Consider the following 27690-nt stretch of genomic DNA (forward strand, 5'->3'; position numbering starts at 1 on the left):
GGCTGCCAAGTCTGGGGAGGCTGGGACCTCCCCTGCCCGAGTTATGAGCATGCAAAGTCGGGCTGGAGCCACCGTTAGAAACGAAACTGATGCGGAGCACCGCGCCGTGCCTCGGGGCGAATTACGTCTCTCTCCTCGCGCTTTCTTCCCATGGGCGGTCGCAAGCCAAGGTGGGCGAGGCCATGAATACTAATTTTCGAAGTGATGCAAGTTCGTAGGGCTTTTTCAGATCCGCTTGTTTTTCCGACTATTTTCTTTCATAAGCTAATACAGGGAATGGGAGCAGAATTACATTTTCACATGCAGCATGCATATGCAACTCTGAGTGAACTATGGTATTTCAAAAAGAGCCAGTATTAAACGTTTTTGGTGGAAGGGCACCTTTAAGTTCATTTATTTATATGAATTAGATTTCAGTTAACTGTAATGAAAGCATTGTGTACATCATTCAAACTAGATAAAATATGTATGAGCTTTCAGCTAAGATTGAAAATGTGCATATAGCTAAGCTGTTTCTTCTGTAAACAGTGCTAAGGATCTTCGGATTTCCTCATGGACCACACTACACCAGCAATACTGTCCTGGGTTACCAGTCTGGGTTTGTGCGTGCGTGCATGTGTGTGTAAGATGAGATGTCCCTCTCCTCCCTCATGTTTTGTCTTTTAAAGGCAGTTCTGTCTGTTCCCACAAGGGTTTATTGTTACAGGCTTTTGTTTTGCGTCTGAAGAAAAAGCCCACTCTAAAAAAAAAAAAGCTGCTCTGAATTCTACCTTTATTATGGAAGCTACCAGAGGCTCCAAACAGAACCAGTGCCACCAAAACCTTTACATCGTGTTCAGTCGAAAAACGAACAGTGGATAAAAACAAATCTGAGAAGTATTTGTAGAAGCATCAAAATTTTTTTTGAAAATATTGCCTTTTATTTTTTTCGCAGTCCAAATCCTGCGCTCTGATTGGCTGGTGTAATGGAAATTTTCAATAAACGCTTCAGAACGCTTAGCAGTCGTCTTTTCAGTTATTTATTATAGTAGATCATATAACAGATATATAAAATAGGAAAGGAAAGAGAAGAATAGAAGAAGACACCACTTCTGATGATGCCGAGAGTATGCGCACTCGGAGTTGTGTTTTAGGAATGTTATCTATTATACTCTGAAAGCATTCGCTCACTGCTTGTGTCTTCACGTGATTGGCTCAAGATTTTCTATGAAGCTTTGCTAATGAGTGCACCTGGCATGCTTTGGTATGTGGAGGCAGATGCAAGTTAGAGAGAGCTCAAGCTCCCTGCTTATCACCACTGAGGTCAGGAAAGGTGGTTACATCATGAGAAGATGCGTAGTTAGGACGAACTCAAGCACCCTGCTCATTACCACCAAGGCCACAGAAAAGCGATTACAACATTGGAAAAAACATCTTTCTCAGTATATTAGGCCACTTGAGCTCAACACACAGAAAAACAGAGAATAGGAATGTTCATCCACTAAATTTCCCTCACACTGGCGAGCCATTTTTTTGTCAACATTTATCTTTTTTTAATAAGATTTATTTATGATTATCAAAAATCTTAATTTTTGTGAGCATTTCTCAGGAGAATAGCATTAATTTTACAGCATGGATAGCGATAACGACAGTGTTCACAGCGAAAGCGAGTTTTACTACCCTGAGGAAGAAGAAATAAAATAAAACATTTCAGGAGAAAGCTAAAAACCTCTAACTTGCTAACGCCGAGCAAAAAACATGGCTGAATCCTGAATGACTCAATTTTGTATAAATAGGGGACTACATAGGTGGCAAAATGTAGTTTTTTTTCCTGCCATGGAAGTGCACTTGTATACTGAGGAGGAAGCAATTTGCATTACAGCCGTGAATGAGGATTCAAAATAGCATTAATTTTACAGCATGGATAACGATAACGACAGTGTTCACAGCGAAAGCAAGTTTTACTACCCTGACGAAGAAGAAATAAAAGAAAACATTTCAGGAGAAAGCTAAAAACCTCTAACTTGCTAACAGTTTGATCTCATTAGTTAATGAGGCCCATTTTGGACCATGTTATCCTGATACATTCTCATCTCATCTCATCATCTGTAGCCGCTTTATCCTGTTCTACAGGGTCGCAGGCAAGCTGGAGCCTATCCCAGCTGACTACGGGCGAAAGGCGGGGTACACCCTGGACAAGTCGCCAGATCATCACAGGGCTGACACACAGACACAGACAACCATTCACACTCACACCTACGGTCAATTTAGAGTCACCAGTTAACCTAACCTGCATGTCTTTGGACTGTGGGGGAAACCGGAGCACCCGGAGGAAACCCACGCGGACATGGGGAGAACATGCAAACTCCGCACAGAAAGGCCCTCGCCGGCCACGGGGCTCGAACCCGGACCTTCTTGCTGTGAGGCGACAGCGCTAACCACTACACTACCATGCTGCCCCCAAATGGCTTTATTTATGCAATATAAAGGTCATAATACTGTATAACTTTGGTCGAGCAAAAACATGGCTGAATCCTGAATGACTCAGTTTTGTATAAATAGGGGACTACATAGGCGGCAAAATGTAGTTTTTTTCCTGCCATGGAAGTGCACTTGTATACCGAGGAGGAAGCAATTTGCATTACAGCCGTGAATGAGGATTCAAAATGGCGGCTCGCCTCGGTTTTCCCTTTCGGGCACTCTTGTTTTCTGTTAGAATTTGGTAAAGAAAAAAATAAATATATTTACCAGCTTAAGGTCGGTCCATATGGTGAAATACCGTGACCTCGGCCCAGAGGGCCTCGCTCAGTACTTTCAAGACCTCGGTCACGGTATTTCACGATACGGACCTCCCAGCTGGTAAATAACATGTATCTATTAAACATTCTGTATTTTGAACAAGATGTGTTTATCTCTCCCTCCGAGACAATATACAGACGATATAACACGGCTGCACGATAATATGAAGTTTATCTTGGAGTGGTAAACATATTCACGAGTGAGCAAAAGCGAATGAGTGAAAATATTTTCAATACAAGAAGATAAACTTCACATCTTTGCTACACCCTGTAATGTTCTTTATACTGTATGGACACATCCACAAAAAAATACGCAAGTTCGCCATTTTGACAACGCGTGTCTAGTCAGCAGGAATACACTGGGAGTGATGTCATCGGAGTGAAATATTGGGAAATGTTATCCATACGGGACACATTTTCAATGGAATAAAAACGTGTTCTATTCCCTTCTAGCGGGTTTCATTCATTTGGTTCAATAGCATGCAATATTGTTCGCATATCGCTTATCCTACGTGTATTATATCACTCTACCCAATGGAGAATGAGCGTTGAATATGGTTTATGATATTGCATGGTTGTCAAGACAACATGACGTCACACGTCAGAGACGTAAAACTTCTGCATTAGCGAGCGACTGTGACAATTTGTAAACAAACATGGCCGCCAGGTTTGCTTCGTTAAATACAGAAGCTTTTGAGAGAATTTTGTAAAAGAAAGATGCGTTGAACACCTGAAAGGAATGTGTATGTATAATAATAACAACATTGGCTGTCTTTTTTTCATGGTATATCAGATCTATTCCATTCAGCTACTCATCTTCGACTCGTTCAATATCATGCTAGCTGAATGGAATATACAGTGGTGCTTGAAAGTTTGTGAACCCTTTAGAATTTTCTATATTTCTGCATAAATATGACCCAAAACATAATCAGATTTTCACACAAGTCCTAAAAGTAGATAAAGAGAACCCAGTTAAACAAATGAGACAAAATATTATACTTGGTCATTTATTTCTTGAGGAAAATGATCCAATATTACATATCTGTGAGTGGCAAAAGTATGTGAACCTCTAGGATTAGCAGTTAATTTGAAGGTGAAATTAGTCAGGTTGTGGTGGCGGGGGCGTGGCCAAGCAGCAGTCTGTGAATAGAGGGCTGGGTCGGGGAAGGTAAGTGGCTAAGACATTCCACCTGCTGTCAATTTGTGTGTGTGTGTGTTTGTGTGTTTGTTACAGGGACGGAGCATAAAAGGAGGGGGAGATCAGAGAAAAGAGGCTCCTGACCAGAATGCGTGTGGGGGAATGAGGCTGAAAAGCTATATCTTTCTCTTGAAAAATAAGTTTGTAAGAACTTCGGGTCCCGCCTGCCATGCTTCTGTACTCCACCTGCATCAGGGATTTGTTACAGTGGTGCTGAAACCTGGGATCACGTACGGAAGGGAACCACCCCATGGAGTCCTCGCCAATTATGGAGCTCATCCATGCCCTCGCTGCTGTCCAGCAGAACCAGCATCAAGTGCTGACCACCCTCCGGAAGGACCAGGAACAAGGCTTTGAAGCCTTGATGCTGGCCCAGCGGGAAGATTGCCAGGCATTCTGGCATCTGCTGGCGTCAGCAGGGGCATCCAACATTACCACCTTGGACTCCCCGCACGTCACCCTCACGAAGATGGGCCCGCATGACGGGCCTGAAGCCTTCATCGCTCCCTTTGAGCAAGTGGCCCAAGTGTGGGGGTGGCCAATCGAGCAGCGCGCGGCTTGCCTCCTCCCACTCTTGACAGGCAAGGCGCAGCTCGCGGCGCAGCAGCTCCCTGCCAACAGCCAGCTGAACTACACCGACCTCAAGAGAGCCATTTTGCAGCGGGTTGGCCGCTCCCCGGAGCAACATCACCAGCGGTTCCGGAAACTGACACTGGAGGAGGTCGGCCGACCGTTCGCATTTGGCCAACAACTCCGGGACGCCTGCCGGCGGTGGCTGAGGGCGGAAGACTGTGACATCAACAGGATCTTCAACCTGGTGGCACTAGAACAGTTCATCTCTCAGCTTCCGGAAGGAATGACAGAATGGGTCCAGTGTTACCGCCCGGCGTTGCTCCAGCGAGCCATCGAGTTGGCGGAGGACCATCTGGCGGCGGTTCCTACGACAGGTGGACGAGGCGAAGGCGCCTCTCCTTGTTTCTCTTGTCTCCACCCCCCTCCCGGGTTTCGGCACCACTATAACAAATCCCTGATGTGGGTAGAGCACAGAAGCATGGCAGGTGGGACCTGAAGTTCTTACAAATGTTTGTTTTTCAAGAGCTATATATCTTTTCAGCCTCACTCCCACACACGCGTGCGCACACACATGCATTCTGGTCGGGAGCCTCTTTTCTCTGCTCTCCCCCTCTTTTTATGCTCCGTCCCTGTAACTAACACACACACACACACACACATGCACATATTAATTGACAGCAGGTGGAATGACTTAGCCACTTACCTTCCCCAACCCCACCCTCCATTCACAGACTGCTGCTTGGCCACACCCCTGCTGCCACACAGGTGTTTTCAATCAATGGGATGACAATCAGGTGTGAGTGGGCACCCTGTTTTATTTAAAGAACAGGGATCTATCAAAGTCTGATCTTCACAACACATGTTTGTGGAAGTGTATCATGGCATGAACAAAGGAGATTTCTAAGGACCTCAGAAAAAGTGCTGTTGATGCTCATCAGGCTGTAAAAGGTTACAAAACCATCTCTAAAGAGTTTGGACTGTGGAATCCACAGTCAGACAGATTGTGTACAAATGGAGGAAATTCAAGACCATTGTTACCCTCCCCAGGAGTGGTCGACCAACAAAGATCACTCCAAGAGCAAGGCGTGTAATAGTCGGCAAGGTCACAAAAGACCCCAGGGTAACTTCTAAGCAACTGAAGGCCTCTCTCACATTGGCTAATGTTAATGTTCATGAGTCCACCATCAGGAGAACACTGAACAACAATGGTGTGCATGGCAGGGTTGCAAGGAGAAAGCCACTGCTCTCCAAAAAGAACATTGCTGCTCATCTGCAGTTTGCTAAAGATCACATGGACAAGCCAGAAGGCTATTGGAAAAATGTTTTGTGGACGGATGAGACCAAAATAGAACTTTTTGGTTTAAATGAGAAGCCTTATGTTTGAAGAAAGGAAAACACTGGATTCCAGCATAAGAACCTTATTCCATCTGTGAAACATGGTGGTGGTAGTATCATGGTTTGGGCCTGTTTTGCTGCATCTGGGCCAGGACGGCTTGCCATCATTGATGGAACAATGAATTCTGAATTATACCAGCGAATTCTAAAGGAAAATGTCAGGACATCTGTCCATGAACTGAATCTCAAGAGAAGGTGGGTCATGCAGCAAGACGATGACCCTAAGCACACAAGTCGTTCTACCAAAGAATGGTTAAAGAAGAATAAAGTGAATGTTTTGGAATGGCCAAGTCAAAGTCCTGACCTTAATCCAATCGAAATGTTGTGGAAGGACCTGAAGTGAGCAGTTCATGTGAGGAAACCCACCAACATCCCAGAGTTGAAGCTGTTCTGTACGGAGGAACGGGCTAAAATTCCTCCAAGCCGGTGTGCAGGACTGATCAACAGTTACCAGAAACGTTTAGTTGCAGTTGTTGCTGCACAAGGGGGTCACACCAGATACTGAAAGCAAAGGTTCACGTACTTTTGCCACTCACAGATATGTAATATTGGATCATTTTCCTCAATAAATAAATGACCAAGTATAATATTTTTGTCTCATTTGTTTAACTGGGTTCTCTTTATCTACTTTTAGGACTTGTGTGAAAATCTGATGATGTTTTAGGTCATATTCATGCAGAAATATAGAAAATTCTAAAGGGTTCACCCAGCACCACTGTATCTGATATCCCACTCAACACCAGCCAATATTATTTAAATATGTCCCCCAGATCCGCGATGCATTTCGTATGAAAAATGAAACTTTTTCAACATGAGAAGATAAACTTCATATCTTCAAGTCAACGTGTGATTTTCTTTTTATTATATCGACACATTCTCATCTCATCTCATCATCTCTAGCCACTTTATCCTGTTCTACAGGGTCGCAGGCAAGCTGGAGCCTATTCCAGCTGACTACGGGCGAAAGGCGGGGTACACCCTGGACAAGTCGCCAGGTCATCACAGGGCTGACACATAGACACAGACAACCATTCACACTCACATTCACACCTACGGTCAATTTAGAGTCACCAGTTAACCTAACCTGCATGTCTTTGGACTGTGGGGGAAACCGGAGCACCCGGAGGAAACCCACGCGGACACGGGGAGAACATGCAAACTCCACACAGAAAGGCCCTCGGCGGCCACGGGGCTCGAACCCGGACCTTCTTGCTGTGAGGCGACAGTGCTAACCACTACACCACCATGCCGCCCCACATTTATCAAAACAGTTCATCGATTTCATCACAAGTGACATATCGAGATTTATGTCACGGTTTTGGTTCTTCATGTCCTGGATGGAGCTCTTATGAAAAACACGAGTGGTGTATTTCTCAGTAAAACACTCGTGTCCATATAATATAGTGCATGATCATTAAGAAAGGTGGATTTAAAGCAACCATTGATTTAATAGAATATACTTTACGTCTGCTTTTAATTTGATACATTGTGATCCAATGCACTGCAATATTGTGCAAAACTGTTTGAATTTAAGCACAAAGAAAGCACTGGTACGAACAAACACCAAGGCCACACCTTCACTGGGACTGGCAGACACAGAGACCACGCCTCCTTTGCTGGGAGTGACAGAAATAGTGGCCACGCCTCCTTCACTGGAAATGATGAGCACAGGAGCCATGCTTCTTTCACTCAGAATGATCGTCACTGAGGCCACGCCTCCTTTACTGAGCCTGACTTAATTGAACTGACACTTATACAGTTCCGGTCAGAAGTTTGTACACCCTTCATAGGTTTGTATCCTTCATAGGTTTTTCTGTATTTTGTATTTTCTACATTGTAGGACAATACTGAAGACATTAAAAGTATGAAATAACACATGGAACATATACAGAATTATGTGGTAAACAAAAAAGTGTTTAAAAAAAACAATTTTTCATATTTTATTCACAGTATCCACCGTTTACCTTGATGACGCTTTGCACACTATTGGCATCATTTTAACCAGCTTCATGAGGTCGTCACCCAGAATGTTTTTCAATTAACAGGCATGCCTCGTCAAAAGTTAATTAGCAGACGAGTTTCTTGCCTTCTTAATGCGTTTGAGATCAAATAGTAAATAACTAGAAAAGCACTCGGAGAGCGCAGACCTCCACCAAGTATTCTTTAAAAAAATCCGGGATGCAGAAGGTGATCCGGACCACCGCCAAAATTTAATGGACTGTTACTTGTGCCCAGTCACACCACTGGAAAAAATTTCAGAGCAATCCGTTCATTACTTTTTCTGTAATGTTGCTAACAGACAAACCAACAAACAAACCAACCAACCAACCAACACTACCGAAAACATAACCTCCTTGGCGGCGGTAATAATAATAACTAGAATGCATTTCCGGAGAAAATGCGAAAGTGTGCTTGCTCAGGTGCGCCGCCATGGCGACCCGGCAAGAGAGGCGGCCGCACGCCAAATTTTGTGTCAACACGCGAAAGTTTGGCCAAGACACAAGATGGATTCTCATACGGAGATGACAGGCTGGCAAGGTTCTTTACAGGGACATCCCAGAGCATCACTAACATGAAAATTTAGATGTAATTCTAAATCCATAAAGAGATATGACCCAAAACACATTTTTGCTCATTGTGGCGCCCTCTAGTGGCCAAATAACACCAAATTTGATGAGGGTACATGAACTGGTGCCGAAAGTCATCTCAACAAATATGGTCTTGATACGTCAAAGCATTTCTGAGATATGAGCCAAAATACGTTTTTGCTAATTGTGACGACCCCTAAAGGCCAAATGACACCATATTTGATGAGGGTAGTTTGGCTGGTGTCCAAAGTCATGCCACTAAATATGGTCTTGATACATCAAAGCGTTTCCATGATATGAGCTCACTTCCTGTTTGGTGGCTTCGCCATTTGGCTGCTACGGCCGAACGTTTCGACGTATGAGAGCGAAACGAATATCATTCATTAGGCATGGACTGGAGATCATGTGTGCCAAGTTTCGTGATGATCGGACAAAACATGCAGCCAAGGTCACTCTACCTTCACTTTGGACAAAATCCAAAATGGCGGAAAATCTAATTAGGCGGAGAATGACGTCATAGGGTGCGTTGGAATCGTCTAGCTCCAAGGATTCCGACGGCACCAGAATTATGAAAATCAGACATATGGATCAAAAGTTACGTGCATGAACGCATGTAAGATTTTGATCAGTTGGTGGCGCTAGAGCGTGAGACGTACCAACATGAAACTTGATGAAATCAATCAGGGTCCACTCCTCTATCAGTGTACCAAGTTTCATGACTTTACACCTTACGGTTTGGCCTACAGAAGGAAAAATCTGTTTTTTGCGTCGCGCGCCCATTCATTTCAATGGGGAAAAATGAATCCTTTAAAAAAATCCGGGATCCAGAAGGTGATCCGGATCACCGCCAACATTTAACGGATTGTTACTTGTGCCCAGTCACACCTCTGGAAAAAATTTCAGAGCAATCCGTTCATTACTTTTTCCGTAATGTTGCTAACAGACAAACCAACAAACAAACAAACCAACGCTACCGAAAACATAACCTCCTTGATGGAGGTAATAAATAGCCCTATTCAACACCACAAATGCAGTAACCCATATTACGTCAAGAATCGCTTGACTAAGTAAGGAAAAACAGCATCCATCATTACTTTAAGACCGGAAGTGACTTTTATTTAATAAAAATAATGAAAAAAACATTGAATTAGAAGGTGTGTCCAAACTTTTGTCTGGTACTGTAGAATGCTGTCTCTGGTGGTGATGTCAGAGGTGTAAAAATCTATTCTTTTGCCTGTGATTGGTCAGAACCTGCGGAAGATGGAAGGCAACACGACTGCCGACTCAGCCAGAGACCTGAATGAGCTCCAGAACGCAGACTGGGTGAGTGAATCAGCACGAAATCTCTTTTTAAAAACAGAATCCTAGGATGAGCTTCAGCAGCATCTCTTTGTGTTTCAAAGACGACGCTCAAATAAATGCACGTCGTCGAGGAAATACCTGTTCTAAAACTGATATTACATGTGAATAGAACCTACACCATGCACTTATTGGACTTGTCCTGTTTGTGGTTAAATCTCAAATGATGTTTCACTGGCTACACAGTGCACTACACTACACTTATACAGTACAGGTTGTCGTCGACTTACGACTGCGTTTGGTTATGACTGACCGGTCGTAAACCGATCTGGTCGTAAGTCGGCCTATGTTAAATGAACGTAAGTATATTGTGATGTGTAATGATATTGTAATCATCTTAAAGTCTTATTTTATCAACATTTTCTTATTTCATTACCTTGGCTCATTATTTGGTTTAAGTCCAACACTGCATACTACACTGCGTACAGTACAATTTGTTTAATATGTGCAAAACAAAAAATACGAAATACAGGTGTGAAAAATAGAAAACATTTTAGTTTGAAACGTACCAAAATACAAATGTAAAACATAGCAAAATACAAAATTTAGTGACCGCTGGCATCACTGGTGCTTGGCTGTGGGTTGTCTACGTCATCATCAGCTGTTGCAGCGCTCGGGCTGGCGGGAGCATTTGCTCGTTTCATAAACCAGGAGCTGGGGCGGAAACTGTATAACGGAGTGCGCGAGGGAGCACGAGAGAGACTGCGCATGTGCCTGGAGCTGGGGCGGAAACTGTTGTACGCGGCGAGAGGCGCTGCCGGGAGCTGGGGCGGAAACTGTCATACGCTCAGCTGGGAAACACTTGCCAGTCATAACCAGACGGTCATAAAGTCGATCGGTCGCATAGGTCGTAAGTCGACGACTACCTGTATTATATTTAACAGTTATTCCAGGAAATCGAGCCGTACAGGAGCTGATAGCCAACAAGGCACGTAGCACCGAGTTAGCTATAAGCCATGTACGACAAGATTGACTGTTTTATTCTATCCACATTCACTGGATTTTGAGAAATGGAGCATTTTTATTTATAGCAAATTCGATAAATAAAATCTTTATACAAAAAGGCCCGACAAAATCGTTTCCACTTAGAATGTAAACAAATCGGCGAAATGACGGTAGCAATTTGTGAAAAATGGGATGATTTTTGAAAAAAAAAGTTCTTACCATGAAATACTTTTATTCCATTTTTTTTTTGTATTTTTGGGGGTTTTCTTCTTCTTCTTTAGGGTTTTTTGGCGTTTGGCAAACCAACTTAAAGGTGCATTACTGCCACCGACTGGGCTGGAGTGTGGAACAGGTGATATTGGGGAGAAAAAAACTATTCTTTTCACTATTTCTGTTTCTTTTAAATACGTGATAATTTTTGGGGTTTTGTTTTCGAGTAGAGTTTTTATTTTGTCGTCGGTTAGTTCAGCAACACGTGCCGCTATTTTGCTTTTCTCTACTTGCTGTCAGGATGCAAGCACTTACGGCTGTATGTGCAGGTGAGAGCGGGGAACGCAGACTGGCAAACAAATCCAAAACGCTAGACGCAATCGAAGTCAAGGGACAGGCAGGGGTCAATCGATCAGTAGACAGAGTAATGAGGGCTAGACTAAAGAGTAACGGGAACACGATAAGGCAGGCAGAATAACAAGGCTTGGTAAGACACTGAACAATACTTCGCATCGAATGAGCGTGGGAGAGGTGTTTATATAGCGTGGGCTGATTAACCAGGAAATGAGTGATAGAGGGCGCTGTGGTTCTTGGGTGTTGTAGTTCAGATCGGCCATGTTTGTAGTCTGACTGGAAGTGGCGCTCTCTGTCGTGTTACTGACACTCACGGTATATGAGCTGATAGCCTAGTAGTATAGTAGCCAATCAGAGTGTGCGATTGCTCACATCAAGTGAATGTGGATAGAATAAAATGTTATATCTTAACCAGTGAGCATTTAAAGTAGATAGGACTTTAAAAAAACAAACAAACTCAAAAGTCATTTTAAAGTGTGTGACTGCGGTCTGTGGTGTTTAAAAGTGTGTGTTGTGTTGTGCAGGCGCGGTTCTGGGTGCAGGTGATGAGGGACTTGAGGACTGGCGTGAAGCTGAAGAAGGTGCAGGAACGGCAGTACAACCCTCTGCCCATCGAGTTTCAGCTCACGCCCTACGAGATGCTCATGGACGACATCCGCGCCAAACGCTACACACTGCGCAAAGTCATGGTGAATAAAATAGACTCCGATCACTGAACACCAATTCTGTCAGAACCACTTTTGTCAAGGAATATTATTTACATTGCAGTATTTGCAACAAGTTGTATTTGGCAGGTGGCTCCCTGCCCTTCCACGTGCATACATGGAAAGCCTTGAGGCAGGGAGAGCACACCTCCCCGCCCTTCCATGTGCCTGCGTGGAACGGCAAAAGCAGGGAGGGCGGGAGCAACGAAAATGCATGGATTAGGGATCTTGGCCTCTTTGACAAGGGCCAAATACAATGGTTAGCTGACTGGGTCAACACATCTCCAAAATTGTAGGTCATGGGGGTGTTACCGGTGATGCTGTGATTTATTATCTATCAGAAAGCGATCAAAGGAAGGACAATCATTGAACCGCAGAAGAGCACCTGCACAACTGCTGAAAAAGTTAATGCTGGCTATGATAGGTGTTAGAATGCACAGTGCATCACAGCTTGCTTTGTATAGGCTGAGGAAGTGCAGACTGGTCAGGGCGTTCATGCTGACTCCTGTCCGCCAAGGAAAGTGTCTCCAGTAGGCATGTGAGCATCAGAACTGGACCATGGAGCAATGGAAGAGGTGGCCTGGACTGGGTTGTGAGCCAGCATCATCTCATCTCATCATCTCTAGCCGCTTTATCCTGTTCTACAGGGTCGCAGGCAAGCTGGAGCCTATCCCAGCTGACTACGGGCGAAAGGCGGGGTACACCCTGGACAAGTCGCCAGGTCATCACAGGGCTGACACACAGACACAGACAACCATTCACACTCACATTCACACCTACGGTCAATTTAGAGTCACTAGTTAACCTAACCTGCATGTCTTTGGACTGTGGGGGAAACCGGAGCACCCGGAGGAAACCCACGCGGACACGGGGAGAACATGCAGACTCCGCACAGAAAGGCCCTCGTTGGCCACGGGGCTCGAACCCGGACCTTCTTGCTGTGAGGCGACAGCGCTAACCACTACACTACCGTGCCGCCCCAAGCCAGCATCAACGATACAGAAATGACATACCCTGTGTCCGAAATCGCTCACTCGTCCGCTACTCCCTATATAGGGAATTACTAGATAGAGGACTATACAGTGAGCTCACTGGTAAAATGAAAAAACGCTTTCGGACACTAGTCCGTCATGCTGGTATTTACGTCATTACTGTCGCACAATTAAAACGTGCCAGATCAGTCGGCTGGTGGGTTTCAAAGTAATAAATACATGCATGTATTTTTGTGATAAATACATATTATACAGACGCATTTCCAACATTAATAAATACAAAGTACCTGAATCTTTCAGTTCTTTTAAATCAAGGCTGAATACTTTCTTCTTTGCCTCTGCCTTTTATTAAATCAAATTTCAGACTCTGATTTCTTTCAGCGCGACCGCAATGCACGATGGGATATATTGCTTTGGTTAGTGACCATCAGTTGTGCACTACTTTTCGTGATGCATTGTGGGATACTTTGCACTATATAGGGTGTAAATAATCCTCACTAAGGTTTCGGACAGCGCTACAAAATGGCGTCCTCACTATATAGTGCCCTATATAGTGAGTAGGGAGCGATTTCAGACACAGGGATAGATTAAAGGAGAACTGAAGGGAAATTTTTTTATTATCAAAATTCTATTTATCTCATTTTATTATATATCGGAATGCATTTTTGATCGCTATTGTGTCACTGCTATAGCAAGTTAGGAGTGTTTGGAATATGCTCTGTAATATATCAGTTCATATGTCAAAGCGACGGCCGTAAACGAGAATCGTTGAGACCTGTGCGAGACATTGTAGGATGGAAGTAAAACGTACAGCGGAAATCAAAGTGACCGACATCTGCCAACGCTGTCAAAAGACGCGCGTGCCCTCTTTCGAACGCTGATGTTTTGTTTGTTTTGATAGCAATCAGGAAAGTTTGGAAAAAAAAGTAGGCAGTAATCGTCATTTAAACTCGTTTTTGTGCAATATTTAGTTTGGAAAACAGTTTTCAAAATGGCGGCACTGACACCTGGCTGACACTTGACGTTTCGAAGTCTTGCCCAAGTCTCGTGAAGATCGCGCGGATAAGCGACGCCTGCCGTGGACCAAACGAACTAAATTCAACACGGCTAAAAACCGAATAGGCCGATTAGTATAATATTTAACTTCAATTAGTTGTCAGTACGAGTCATGATATAAGGTTATTAAAACCGAAAACATCATTGAATAACACGTTAATTAAGAAATAAAGCAAGTTTAAAAATGACTTCAGTTCTCCTTTCAAGTCAGACGGCATGAAAGGGGAGGAGTTGGCGTGGAGGTGGGTTGCAAAATGGCTTGCAGAGGAAACAGCAAAGGTAAGCAGGTTAAAGCAGCTTAAATAAGGTGCTGTATGGGAGATTTGCCAATAGAATGCGTCGAAGGGAATCAGCTGAGCTGACAGCTGATGTGGGCTGGCTTGAGATCCATTGCAGTCAGCTGATGTAGCTGGGATTGAGGGCTGAGCTTGACTTCGTGGTCTGCCAGAACTACGCTACATTCGATTTGTGGAATCATCCTTCTAGTGTAATATAAGAGGAGAGTTAATAAATAATAAATGAGGCATAATCTCATATCATCTCTAGCCGCTTTATCCTGTTCTACAGGGTCGCAGGCAAGCTGGAGCCTATCCCAGCTGACTACGGGCGAAAGGCGGGGTACACCCTGGACAAGTCGCCAGGTCATCACAGGGCTGACACATAGACACAGACAACCATTCACACTCTCATTCACACCTACGGTCAATTTAGAGTCATCAGTTAACCTAACCTGCATGTCTTTGGACTGTGGGGATAACCGGAGCACCCGGAGGAAACCCACGCGGACACGGGGAGAACATGTAAACTCCGCACAGAAAGGCCCTCGCCGGCCACGGGGCTCGAACCCGGACCTTCTTGCTGTGAGGCGGCAGCGCTAACCACTACACCACCGTGCCTAAATGAGGCATAATGATAATAATAAATCAAGAAAAAAACAGCAAATCTGTTCAAGTTCCCATTGGGTTGAATTAGCAGTAATGACTCCGCTCTGTAAACGTATATCATTTTGTTGTTGTTTTATCTGTAACCACTTATCCCATGTGGGGTCCAAGCTGGAGCCTATCCCAGCTGACCATGGGTGAGAGGCAGGGTACACCCCAGACAAGTCACCAGCTCATCGCAGAGCTAACACACACACAGTCAATTTAGAGCCACCAATTAACCTAACCTGCATATCTTTGGACTGTGGGAGGAAACCCATGCAGACAACATGCAAACTCCACACAGAAAGGCCCTCATCGGCTGCTGGGTTTGAACCCAAAACCTTCTTGCTGTGAAGCGACAGTGCTAACCACTACACCACCATGCCACCTGTATAGCATTTTAATCTTGATTTATTTGAAGAACATCAGTCCCTGAGAATGCAGCAGCTACCAAGCACCAAGCTATGTTTTGCAGACTGCAAAGTCTACTTTAGATCAACGAAACACTGATATTTGCATTTCCGAGGATGTTAATTGGTATTTCGTGTCTGAATACACATAAGTAAAGAATCTGATATGCCGCAAGGACAGAAACCGACATTCCTCTGTATTGTTATTGGAGACGGACCGTGTTGCACGTTGTTGAATAAAATGTTGGTTAGGTCAGTAATGCAATCCTAAGGATAATAAGTATGCAAAAAAAAAACAATACTGCACTTTCCCTGTGCATGTGAGCTGCCTTTTTTTTTAAAACTCTACCCCAGAATATGAATATTGACAGGGGAAATACAGTGCTCAGCGTAAATGAGTCCACCCTCTTTGAAAAGTAACATTTTCAACAATATCTCAATGAACACAAACAATTTCCAAAATGTTGACAAGACAAAGTTTAATATAACATCTGTTTAACTTATAACATGGAAATAAGGTTAATAATATAACTTAGAGTGCACATTTTTCAGTTTTACTCAAATTAGGGTGGTGCAAAAATGAGTACACCCCACAACAAAAACTACTACATCTAGTACTTTGTATGGCCTCCATGACTTTTAATGACGGCACCAAGTCTTCTAGGCATGGAATGAACAAGTTGGCGACATTTTGCAACATCAATCTTTTTCCATTCTTCAACAATGACCTCTTTTAGTGACTGGATGTCACTGTTGTGGGGTGTACTCATTTTTGCACCACCCTTATTTGAGTAAAACTGAAAAACGTGTAATCTAAGTTATATTATTAACCTTACGTTTTCCCGTTATAAGTTAAACAGAGGGCGGCACGGTGGTGTAGTGGTTAGCACTGTTGCCTCACAGCAAGAAGGTCTGGGTTCGAGCCCCGTGGCCGGCGAGGGCCTTTCTGTGTGGAGTTTGCATGTTCTTCCCATGTCCGCGTGGGTTTCCTCTGGGTGCTCTGGTTTCCCCCACAGTCCAAAGACATGCAGGTTAGGTTAACTGGTGACTCTAAATTGACCGTAGGTGTGAATGTGAGTGTGAATGGTTGTCTGTGTCTATGTGTCAGCCCTGTGATGACCTGGCGACTTGTCCAGGGTGTACCCTGCCTTTCGCCCGTAGTCAGCTGGGATAGGCTCCAGCTTGCCTGCGACCCTGTAGAACAGGATAAAGCGGCTACAGATAATGAGATGAGAAGTTAAACAGATGTTATATTAAACTTTGTCTTGCCAACATTTTGGAAATTGTTTGTGTTCACTGAGATATTGTTTTAAAATGTGACTTTTCAAAGGGGGTGGACTCATTTACGCTGAGCACTGTATGTAGGGTCATCAAACGTACAAACGCTCCTAGTGGAAGGGTTTTATATGTATATAAAAAAAACCTTTAACTTCCTGCACACTCCTAGTTACTTAGACCAAATGGAGACCCATAACGCTCTTGTACGTCCCTCAGGTGAACGGAGACATCCCTCCAAGGTTAAAGAAGAGCGCACATGAGGTCATCCTGGAGTTCATCCGATCCAGACCTCCCCTCAATCCTGTGAGTGCTATCACACATTCATCAAAACACACAAAAGCATTGTTGAGGGCTCCTAATGATCGTGTTCAGCAAGCTGGTGATCTTGGTTACGTACATTTATCGTGATGCATAGCTTGTGAATGTAACGCTGCTTTATATACTTGAAATACTTTAGTTTGAGTAAGTGAGTGAGTGACGGTAACCTAGTTATTCAGCTCAGCTATTCATTTTCAGCTGCTCCAGTGACAATTCCAGATGCACAACACCATTCTCTGTGTGTGTGTGTGTGTGTGTGTGTGTGTGTGTGTGTGTGTGTGTGTGTGTGTTTTTGCAGGTGGCAGCACGTAAGCTGAAGCCCCAGGTGGAACGTCCGCCGAGCCTCCATGAAAGGATCCTAGAGGAGATCAAATCGGAGAGGAAGCTCCGCCCAGTGTCACCTGACCAGATTCGCAGGAGCAGACTGGGTGAGACTGCAAACACACACACACGTACGCACAAATCTATTGGGTGGCGTCCCATATCCTGTACCTTTTTATATCGCGCTAGCCACTTTTGGTCCACATTCACATTTATGAGAATTAATTGTACTATTAATTAATTAATTTACTAAAACAGAAAAGATGAAGGGATAAAGTAACCGCTGCTGCGTGGGTTTGAATGAAACAAGTGGTGACGTGTGTAATTACACTCACCGGCCACTTTAATAGGAACTCGTTCTTGGCTGCAGGTCTGGAACCCAATGTGATCCTCTGCTGTTGCATGCTGAGATGCTTTTCTGTTCACCACGGTTGTAAAGAGTTGCTATAGCCTTCCTGGCAAAAAAAAAAAAGAAGAAGCTCGAACCAATCTGGCCATCTCTTATCAACAAGGCTTTTGTTTCCACCCACAGAACTGTCGCTCGCTCCACTCAATGTGTTTTGTTTTTCGCACCATTCTGTGTAAACTCTAGACACTGTTGTGTGTGAAAACCCCAGGAGATCAGCAGTTTCTGAAATACTCAAATAAACCAGTCCATCTGACTCAAACCAACACCCGTGCCACAGTGAAAGAAAGTCACACTTTGACATCACGGTTTTTCCCATTCTGATGTTTGAACATTGTGAACAATTAACCGAAGCTCTTGATTTGTATCTGCGCGATTTGATGCATCGTGCTGCCATCAAGGGATCGGCTGATTAGAGAACTGCGTCAAAGGTAGATGGGTGTTCCTACTAAAGTGGCCAGTGAGTGTATTTAAAATATGAGACATTTGAAATGTTAAATCTCCTCAATTCTTTACACTGAACACTGCACACTACATTTCTGTTCAGCATAAAAACTCAAAACTGCTATGATCCTGTTACATTACCCTGTAAAATCCAGTTAGTAATGAACAGCGAGAATAGTTTTAGAGTGTAATGCATAATGTGTGATTTGATACAGAGCTTTGAATAACATGCACACATGATATACAGACAGACGGTGCTGTGCGAAAGTCTTAGGCACCCTATTTTTTTTTCATACAAACTTTGTTATAGATTTCTGTTTTATGACTTCTACATTATCAGGTCAGTACATAAACATTTTAGAGTCCAAATGTTCGTTGTTGTTTTTTCCAGCACAAAATAAAATGTTACGGGAAAAAATGTGTGTATCTGAGCAGCATATTACATAAGAGAGCACTTTTCAGATTAAAAAAGAAAACATAATGAAGGCTGCTGGGTTTTGGTGCAAAATGAAGACGCGAGTGTGACAGTCAAAGTGTCCAGAAGAACTGTGGCTGGTTCTGTAAGATGCTCAGTAAAACCTACAGCTCATTTCCTTATAAAACTGCACTCACTGTACCTCAGACTACTCTTTAAAAAAAAAAAAGCATATACGCAGAGCCTCACTTTTGTTTATAAATGCCTTGAGACCTCAACAATGGCACAGGAATAGTTTTAAGCGTTAACAATAAAGCTAATATAGTAATTTTTATGATTAAAGTGATTTATATAGGTAGCGGTCTGAGTGAATGACCTTGACGTCCGTAATGTCACAGCAGGAAGTCTATCGGTCTCATCACCATTTCCGCTATACTAAAACACAGAGCTGACTGCAACTCCGAGCCTCCATTTTGAGCTAATTTATTGCCATGCCACGTAGATGTGTTGCTGGCCGGTGCAGCAACACGACAGAAGGTGGATTTACGTTGCATTCATGGCCCAAGAATGTTCAAACTGCAAAGATTTGGACGCATTTTGTGAGAAGTTCACGGGCACATTGGGCGCCTACAAAGTGGTCTCTCCTCTGCTCTGCACATTTTACTGAAGACTCGTACGAGACCTCTGATCTGTTGAAGAGCGTTGGCTATAAGCCCATACTGAAAGAGGGTGCAGTACCAACAATTAAAAGAAAATAAAACAAGAAAAGGAAAGTATTTATTTTATTTTTTTAAAGTGAGTTCAGTTGCACCAGTCCTCCTGGAGTGTGAGCTGAGGGTTGTTGGTAAAACCCGGGATGGAACGGGACGTGACATATCGCTCGGGCAGTGACCTCCACGCGGTTGTTGCTAAAACCGATGACATCCTGTTCTGTCCCGGGTTTTAGTAATTGTCTGAGCCGAGCAGTAATGGCGGAGTACACAGTATGGAGAGAATGAGTGCAGCAGCCGTCTTATTTCTAAACCGGATATTGCTGCCATTTCGCCCTTACGTGGAAGAAGCGAATGAACGGAGAACTGAACGAACAACTGAAAGTCAGATTGTTTCAAAACAATCGGCTGCAAGATCGGCCTTCAAGAAGTGAGAACACAGACGGGTAAGCTCCAACTCTCATTTGGATATAAAACAACAAAAACACGTTGTTTACCTGCATTTAGATTAATACATGTAACTTGTATTGTGTGTTTAAGTTACCGGTATGAGTATTTAATTTGCTTCAGAATGTGATTTTCTCAGTTCATCTGATTATTTAATTAGCCTTTTATGTTTTATCAGAGGGCGGCACGGTGGTGTAGTGGTTAGCGCTGTCGCCTCACAGCAAGAAGGTCCTGGGTTCGAGCCCCGGGGCCGGCGAGGGCCTTTCTGTGTGGAGTTTGCATGTTCTCCGCGTGGGTTTCCTCCGGGTGCTCTAGTTTCCCCCAAAGACATGCAGGTTAGGTTAACTGGTGACTCTAAATTGACCGTAGGTGTGAATGGTTGTCTGTGTCTATGTGTCAGCCCTGTGATGACCTGGCGACTTGTCCAGGGTGTACCCTGCCTTTCGCCCGTAGTCAGCTGGGATAGGCTCCAGCTTGCCTGCGACCCTGTAGAAGGATAAAGCGGCTAGAGATAATGAGATGAGATGTTTTATCAGTGAAAATGCGTGCATGTACGTGGATGTTGCATAAGTTATAACACCCATCCTGTTTTAATGAGAGTCAACCCACAATCAATGAAGTCAAATCAGTCTTAGTTGAGCAAGTCGGTAACGGGATTTCTTACTTTCACCAGATATTTTTATTTTTTTTATTTTTTTATTAGACTTTGGTCTAGAGCTGTAAAAGGCCTCGGCCTTAAAACCGGTTACCTCTGTGACGTCACGCACTCAGGGCTGGCTGGCTCAGCGGGGCAGCTCAAATGCCAACTTTGCGCTCGATTTTAACTCTCAAAAATATATATTTTTTATTCCCATTTATGCAGCATACAAGAGTCAAGGATGGCGATACTACCCACTCAAATTTATTTAAAAATAAAGGTTCTGCGTATCTGCTTTAAGCAAAGGGTCATCTCACACCAAATGTTGACTTTGTTTCATTTATTATGACTTTACTGCTTACTGTTTAGAGTATTTTTTAATATTGAAACATTTCATTTCATTATTTTTAAGCCATTTTTGGTCTCCAGCATTTCTTTACATGTGCCAAAGACTTTTGCACAGCACTGTGTATTCATCTTATGATGATAATATGCTGTATATTCTCCTAAAGTCCATTTAAATTGACAATTGAGCCACAAATTGTTGATTTAAAGATGTTCATTAGACTTTTCATTGCTATGCTGCATAAAACTCACAGTCTGCTCCAGTCACTTTCAACGGGTCTCATTTATCAATCTTTTATGATTAAAAGTTGTTTGTAAACAAAAAAAACACAGTTCATTTGCATTTAGTAACGCCCACAAAACTCCATAAAAGGTCACGTGCACAAACAGCTGGAAGCCTGAAATGAAAGATCAGGGTAATGCAGAAATAGTCGTTATTTTGACTCACTTCTATACCAGTAAAACTATTAACTAAAATATGATACCAATAACAAAAAGCAAGCATTAAATCCTCCATCAGCTGAGGCATTTGGAGAAAGACCGGCCCATCCTCCGTTTATGCGTTGGCATTTGATTTGTCAGAACTGAAAGTATATTTTTGTCTTAATTTACGGGTTTGTTTTGACTTGCTTTCTTTATTTTTCATTTTCTTTAATCAATGGCAGTAATCTAAGACAATGGTTTTTGCCAAATTTTATCTGAAGCCGATCAGATTTGAGGTTCGTCTTTTTATGCATAAATTTACACACATTCCGGAGCGTGACTAGGATATGAATGTTTTTCTGAATTTACAGGATTTTCATGAATACACTACTGTTCAAAAGTTTGGGGTCACCCAGACAATTTTGTGTTTTCCATGAAAAGTCACACTTTTATTTACCACCATAAGTTGTAAAATGAATAGAAAATAGAGTCAAGACATTTTTCTGGCCATTTTGAGCATTTAATCGACCCCACAAATGTGACGCTCCAGAAACTCAATCTGCTCAAAGGAAGGTCAGTTTTATAGCTTCTCTAAAGAGCTAAACTGTTTTCAGCTGTGCTAACATGATTGTACAAGGGTTTTCTAATCATCCATTAGCCTTCTGAGGCAATGAGCAAACACATTGTACCATTAGAACACTGGAGTGATAGTTGCTGGAAATGGGCCTCTATACACCTATGGAGATATTGCACCAAAAACCAGACATTTGCAGCTAGAATAGTCATTTACCACATTAGCAATGTATAGAGTGGATTTCTGATTAGTTTAAAGTGATCGTCATTGAAAAGAACAGTGCTTTTCTTTCAAAAATAAGGAAATTCCAAAGTGACCCCAAACTTTTGAACGGTAGTGTACCTCATTTTCTTGTGTAAACTCGCATATGAACGATTCATGAATAAATCCATCCGTATTGATAAATGAGGCCCAATGTGTCTAGCCATTACTCAGTTAAAAGTTTAGATTGAAGCTCTAATGATCTACTGATATTATCCCATTAAGGCAATTTCCTGACCCTTCAAGACACTAAACCTTTGATCACTGAATACTTTTTAAATATTCGTCATAATTTCACCGGAAGAGATTTCTCCACTGTTTCTAATATACCAGGAAAATCTGCCTGTTTTAACCCACTGACTGTTTTGTCCTTGCAGTAATTCGGCCGCTTAGCATGTCTCAGAGTTTTGACTCCTCAGGTAAAGCTATGCGATCTGCCTGTACCCTGTTTTCACTGTGATTCGGTCCTTTGATTTGGTTTGTTCGTGATGCTTCAGTCAAACGTGCAACGCGTGTCATATCATTTCATGCTTTTGTGTCATTAGCAGCTCAACTGAACGAAAGACCCGATTAATTGGTGAACAAACCCTACCACAGATTGGTCACTTTTGATCCAATCTGGCAACCTTTTGAATTTGATCTGGTGGCACAGATGATGGTGTGCTCAGCTGACGGGATCCGTCAGCTTCAAAATGATCCACGAAGCACATTGTGTGACTCACATGTTGTGTATGTGTTTGTGTGTAACACCAGCTTACGGGCTCACCTTTGTTCCAACCTTCTCTACCACACACACTCGTGCACCCATACACCCTCAGTGTGCTGTTGTGTAACAGCAACATGTCATTTTGTCCAGACGTCTCCGCCCCTGATGCAGCGAGGAAGACATCCAGCTCGCTCTCGTTAGCTAATGGCTCGTCACGCCAACCAAACGGCACCAGCGGCTTCCAGAGGAAGAGACTTCATGCGCCCACTCTTGCTGAACTGGGAAGCTCAGACTCAGACGTGAGTGTGTATGAAGGAACACTACATTAAAAAAAAATGCTAATAGGACTAGCAGGAAGGTGAGTGGAGACATATCTTCCATTCTGCAGGACGAGACAGTGGGTCAAAGGTCAGCCAGCAGCTCCAGCATCTCCACACCGATAGTTGAAGACACATCGCCGGAGTCTGCAGTGGGAAAGAAGAGTGAGTCACCTGCAGTGATAGACACTGGAAAATCAAATCAAATCAAATACACTATCTAAAAAGTTTGGTTTTCTTTGTAATAATGTACAATTTCTGCTCCCTTTAGCCCCGCCTATGTTCCTGCCCATCTCCTCCACACCGCAGCCAGAGAGGAAGCAGCCAGCACAGAGGAGACACTCCATAGAGAAGGAGACGCCCACCAACGTCCGTCAGTTCGTCCCTCCTTGCAGACAGAGCTCCAGATCCTTAGTGGGTCAATAAGGATCTCTTGCATGCTCAATTTTAATGATTTTTGGTTTTATGAAAAAAAAAAAGTTGCTTAGGATGAAGCCATGCCTTTTCCTAAACACCGCAAAATTTCTGGCATTAAATCAACATCTACAACAAAACCATTTGTACCATGTGTCTTGTCAGGATGTAACTCTTTTATTCACCAGATTCTAAATGTACAACCCCGATTCCAAAAAAGTTGGGACAAAGTACAAATTGTAAATAAAAACGGAATGCAATGATGTGGAAGTTTCAAAATTCCATATTTTATTCAGAATAGAACATAGATGACATATCAAATGTTTAAACTGAGAAAATGTATCATTTAAAGAGAAAAATTAGGTGATTTTAAATGTCATGACAACAACACATCTCAAAAAAGTTGGGACAAGGCCATGTTTACCACTGTGAGACATCCCCTTTTCTCTTTACAACAGTCTGTAAACGTCTGGGGACTGAGGAGACAAGTTGCTCAAGTTTAGGGATAGGAATGTTAACCCATTCTTGTCTAATGTAGGATTCTAGTTGCTCAACTGTCTTAGGTCTTTTTTGTCGTATCTTCCGTTTTATGATGCGCCAAATGTTTTCTATGGGTGAAAGATCTGGACTGCAGGCTGGCCAGTTCAGTACCCGGACCCTTCTTCTACGCAGCCATGATGCTGTAATTGATGCAGTATGTGGTTTGGCATTGTCATGTTGGAAAATGCAAGGTCTTCCCTGAAAGAGACGTCGTCTGGATGGGAGCATATGTTGCTCTAGAACCTGGATATACTTTTCAGCATTGATGGTGTCTTTCCAGATGTGCAAGCTGCCCATGCCACACGCACTAATGCAACCCCATACCATCAGAGATGCAGGCTTCTGAACTGAGCGCTGATAACAACTCAGGTCGTCTTTCTCCTCTTTAGTCCGAATGACACGGCGTCCCTGAGTTCCATAAAGAACATCAAATTTTGATTCGTCTGACCACAGAACAGTTTTCCACTTTGCCACAGTCCATTTTAAATGAGCCTTGGCCCAGAGAAGACGTCTGCGCTTCTGGATCATGTTTAGATATGGCTTCTTCTTTGAACTATAGAGTTTTAGCTGGCAACGGCGGATGGCACGGTGAATTGTGTTCACAGATAATGTTCTCTGGAAATATTCCTGAGCCCATTTTGTGATTTCCAATACAGAAGCATGCCTGTATGTGATGCAGTGCCGTCTAAGGGCCCGAAGATCACGGGCACCCAGTATGGTTTTCCGGCCTTGACCCTTACGCACAGAGATTCTTCCAGATTCTCTGAATCTTTTGATGATGATATGTACTGTAGATGATGATATGTTCAAACTCTTTGCAATTTTACACTGTCGAACTCCTTTCTGATATTGCTCCACTATTTGTCGGTGCAGAATTAGGGGGATTGGTGATCCTCTTCCCATCTTTACTTCTGAGAGCCGCTGCCACTCCAAGATGCTCTTTTTATACCCAGTCATGTTAATGACCTATTGCCAATTGACCTAATGAGTTGCAATTTGGTCCTCCAGCTGTTCCTTTTTTGTACCTTTAACTTTTCCAGCCTCTTATTGCCCCGTCCCAACTTTTTTGAGATGTGTTGCTGTCATGAAATTTCAAATGAGCCAATATTTGGCATGACATTTCAAAATGTCTCACTTTCGACATTTGATATGTTGTCTATGTTCTATTGTGAATACAATATCAGTTTTTGAGATTTGTAAATTACTGCATTCCGTTTTTATTTACAATTTGTACTTTGTCCCAACTTTTTTGGAATCGGGGTTGTATTTATTCTATCCACGTTCACTGGATATAAGCAATCGCACACTCTGATTGGCTACTCTACTACTAGGCTATCAGCTCATATACCATGAGTAGAGAAAAACAAAACGGCAGAGCGCCTCAAGTCAGATACATCACTTTATCGAGTATTTTAAATAAGCAGAAATCGCTAAAAGAATATAGTTTTTCTCCCACAATATGTCCTGTTCCACACTCCAGCCCAGTCCGTGGCAGTAATGCACCTTTAAGCTGGTTTGCCAACCGCCAAAAAAAAAAAAAACCACTAACGAAAAACAAGATGGCGGAGCGTGTTGCTGAACCAACCGAGGACGAAATAAAAACTATACTCAAAAACAAAACCACAAAAAAAAGCAACAAAATATGGAATAAAAGTATTTGATAGTAAGAACGTATATTATTATATTTTTTTTTCAAGAATTATTATTATAGCATTTTTCACAAATTGCTCCTGTCATTTCGCTGGTTTGTTTCCATTCTAAGCGGAAATTATTTTATCGGACATTTTGTATAAAGTTTTTATTTATCGAATTTGCTAAAAATAAAAATGCTTCGTTTCTCAAAATCCAGTGAATGTGGATAGAATAAAACAGTTATTCCACTCAATCTCACTGTACATGGCTTATAGCCAACTTGGCACGCCTCGGCTGCTATCAGCTCATGTACGACTCGATTTTGTGGAATAACTGTTACAGTGGGGCAAAAAAGTATTTAGTCAGTCACCAATTGTGCAAGTTCTCCCACTTAAAAAGATGAGAGAGGCCTGTAATTTTCATCATAGGTATACCTCAACTATGAGAGACAAAATGAGAAAAAAAATCCAGAAAATCACATTGTCTGATTTTTAAAGAATTTATTTGCAAATTATGGTGGAAAATAAGTATTTGGTCAATAACAAAAGTTCATCTCAATACTTTGTTATATACCCTTTGTTGGCAATGACAGAAGTCAAACGTTTTCTGTAAGTCTTCACAAGGTTTTCACACACTGTTGCTGGTATTTTGGCCCATTCCTCCATGCAGATCTCCTCTAGAGCAGTGATGTTTTGGGGCTGTCGCTGGGCAACACGGACTTTCAACTCCCTCCAAAGATTTTCTATGGGGTTGAGATCTGGAGACTGGCTAGGCCACTCCAGGACCTTGAAATGCTTCTTACGAAGCCACTCCTTCATTGCCCAGGCAGTGTGTTTGGGATCATTGTCATGCTGAAAGACCCAGCCACGTTTCATCTTCAATGCCCTTGCTGATGGAGTGAGGTTTTCACTCAAAATCTCACGATACATGGCCCCATTCATTCTTTCCTTTACACGGATCAGTCGTCCTGGTCCCTTTGCAGAAAAACAGCCCCAAAGCATGATGTTTCCACCCCCATGCTTCACAGCAGGTATGGTGTTCTTTGGATGCAACTCAGCATTCTTTCTCCTCCAAACACGACAAGTTGAATTTTTACCAAAACGTTCTACTTTGGTTTCATCTGACCATATGACATTCTCCCAATCCTCTTCTGGATCATCCAAATGCTCTCTAGCAAACTTCAGACGGGTCTGGACATGTAGCGGCTTAAGCAGGGGGACACGTCTGGCACTGCAGGATTTGAGTCCCTGGCGGCGTAGTGTGTTACTGATGGTAGCCTTTGTTACTTTGGTCCCAGCTCTCTGCAGGTCATTCACTAGGTCCCCCCGTGTGGCTCTGGGATTTTTGCTCACCGTTCTTGTGATCATTTTGACCCCACAGGGTGAGATCTTGCGTGGAGCCCCAAATCGAGGGAGATTATCAGTGGTCTTGTATGTCTTCCATTTTCTAATAATTGCTCCCACAGTTGATTTCTTCACACCAAGCTGCTTACCTACTGCAGATTCAGTCTTCCCAGCCTGGTGCAGGTCTACAATTTTGTTTCTGGTGTCCTTTGACAGCTCTTTGGTCTTGGCCATAGTGGAGTTTGGAGTGTGACTGTTTGAGGTTGTGGACAGGTGTCTTTTATACTGATAATGAGTTCAAACAGGTGCCATTAATACAGGTAACGAGTGGAGGACAGAGGAGCCTCTTAAAGAAGTTACAGGTCTGTGAGAGCCAGAAATCTTTCTTGTTTGTAGGTGACCAAATACTTATTTTACCGAGGAATTTACCAATTAATTCATTAAAAATCCTACAATGTGATTTCCTGGATTCTTTCCCCCCATTCTGTCTCTCCTAGTTGAAGTGTACCTATGATGAAAATTACAGGCCTCTCTCATCTTTTTAAGTTGGAGAACTTGCACAATTGGTGGCTGACTAAATACTTTTTTGCCCCACTGTAATTGTTTATGGACGTTTGGTTTGTTTTCCTTGATGTATTTATGAATTGATTGGAAATTGTACGAAATTCAGTAGAT

The 27690-nt window shown here is 42.9% G+C and overlaps 1 protein-coding gene across 1 annotated transcript in view; it reads left to right on the top strand.

Annotated features, from left to right (window-relative positions):
* The window catches only part of spire1b (spire-type actin nucleation factor 1b), an 80169-nt gene that overhangs the window by 43680 nt on the left and 8799 nt on the right, over window positions 1-27690 (top strand). The window contains exons 5-11 of the mRNA XM_060900303.1: window positions 9780-9854; window positions 11924-12088; window positions 16979-17065; window positions 17379-17508; window positions 22920-23068; window positions 23158-23251; window positions 23358-23500. Coding sequence (XP_060756286.1) covers window positions 9780-9854; window positions 11924-12088; window positions 16979-17065; window positions 17379-17508; window positions 22920-23068; window positions 23158-23251; window positions 23358-23500 — 843 coding nt within the window. The remainder of the gene's footprint in view (window positions 1-9779; window positions 9855-11923; window positions 12089-16978; window positions 17066-17378; window positions 17509-22919; window positions 23069-23157; window positions 23252-23357; window positions 23501-27690) is intronic.

The sequence above is a fragment of the Neoarius graeffei genome, chromosome 19, assembly GCF_027579695.1.
Source record: "Neoarius graeffei isolate fNeoGra1 chromosome 19, fNeoGra1.pri, whole genome shotgun sequence".
NCBI lineage: Eukaryota > Metazoa > Chordata > Actinopteri > Siluriformes > Ariidae > Neoarius > Neoarius graeffei.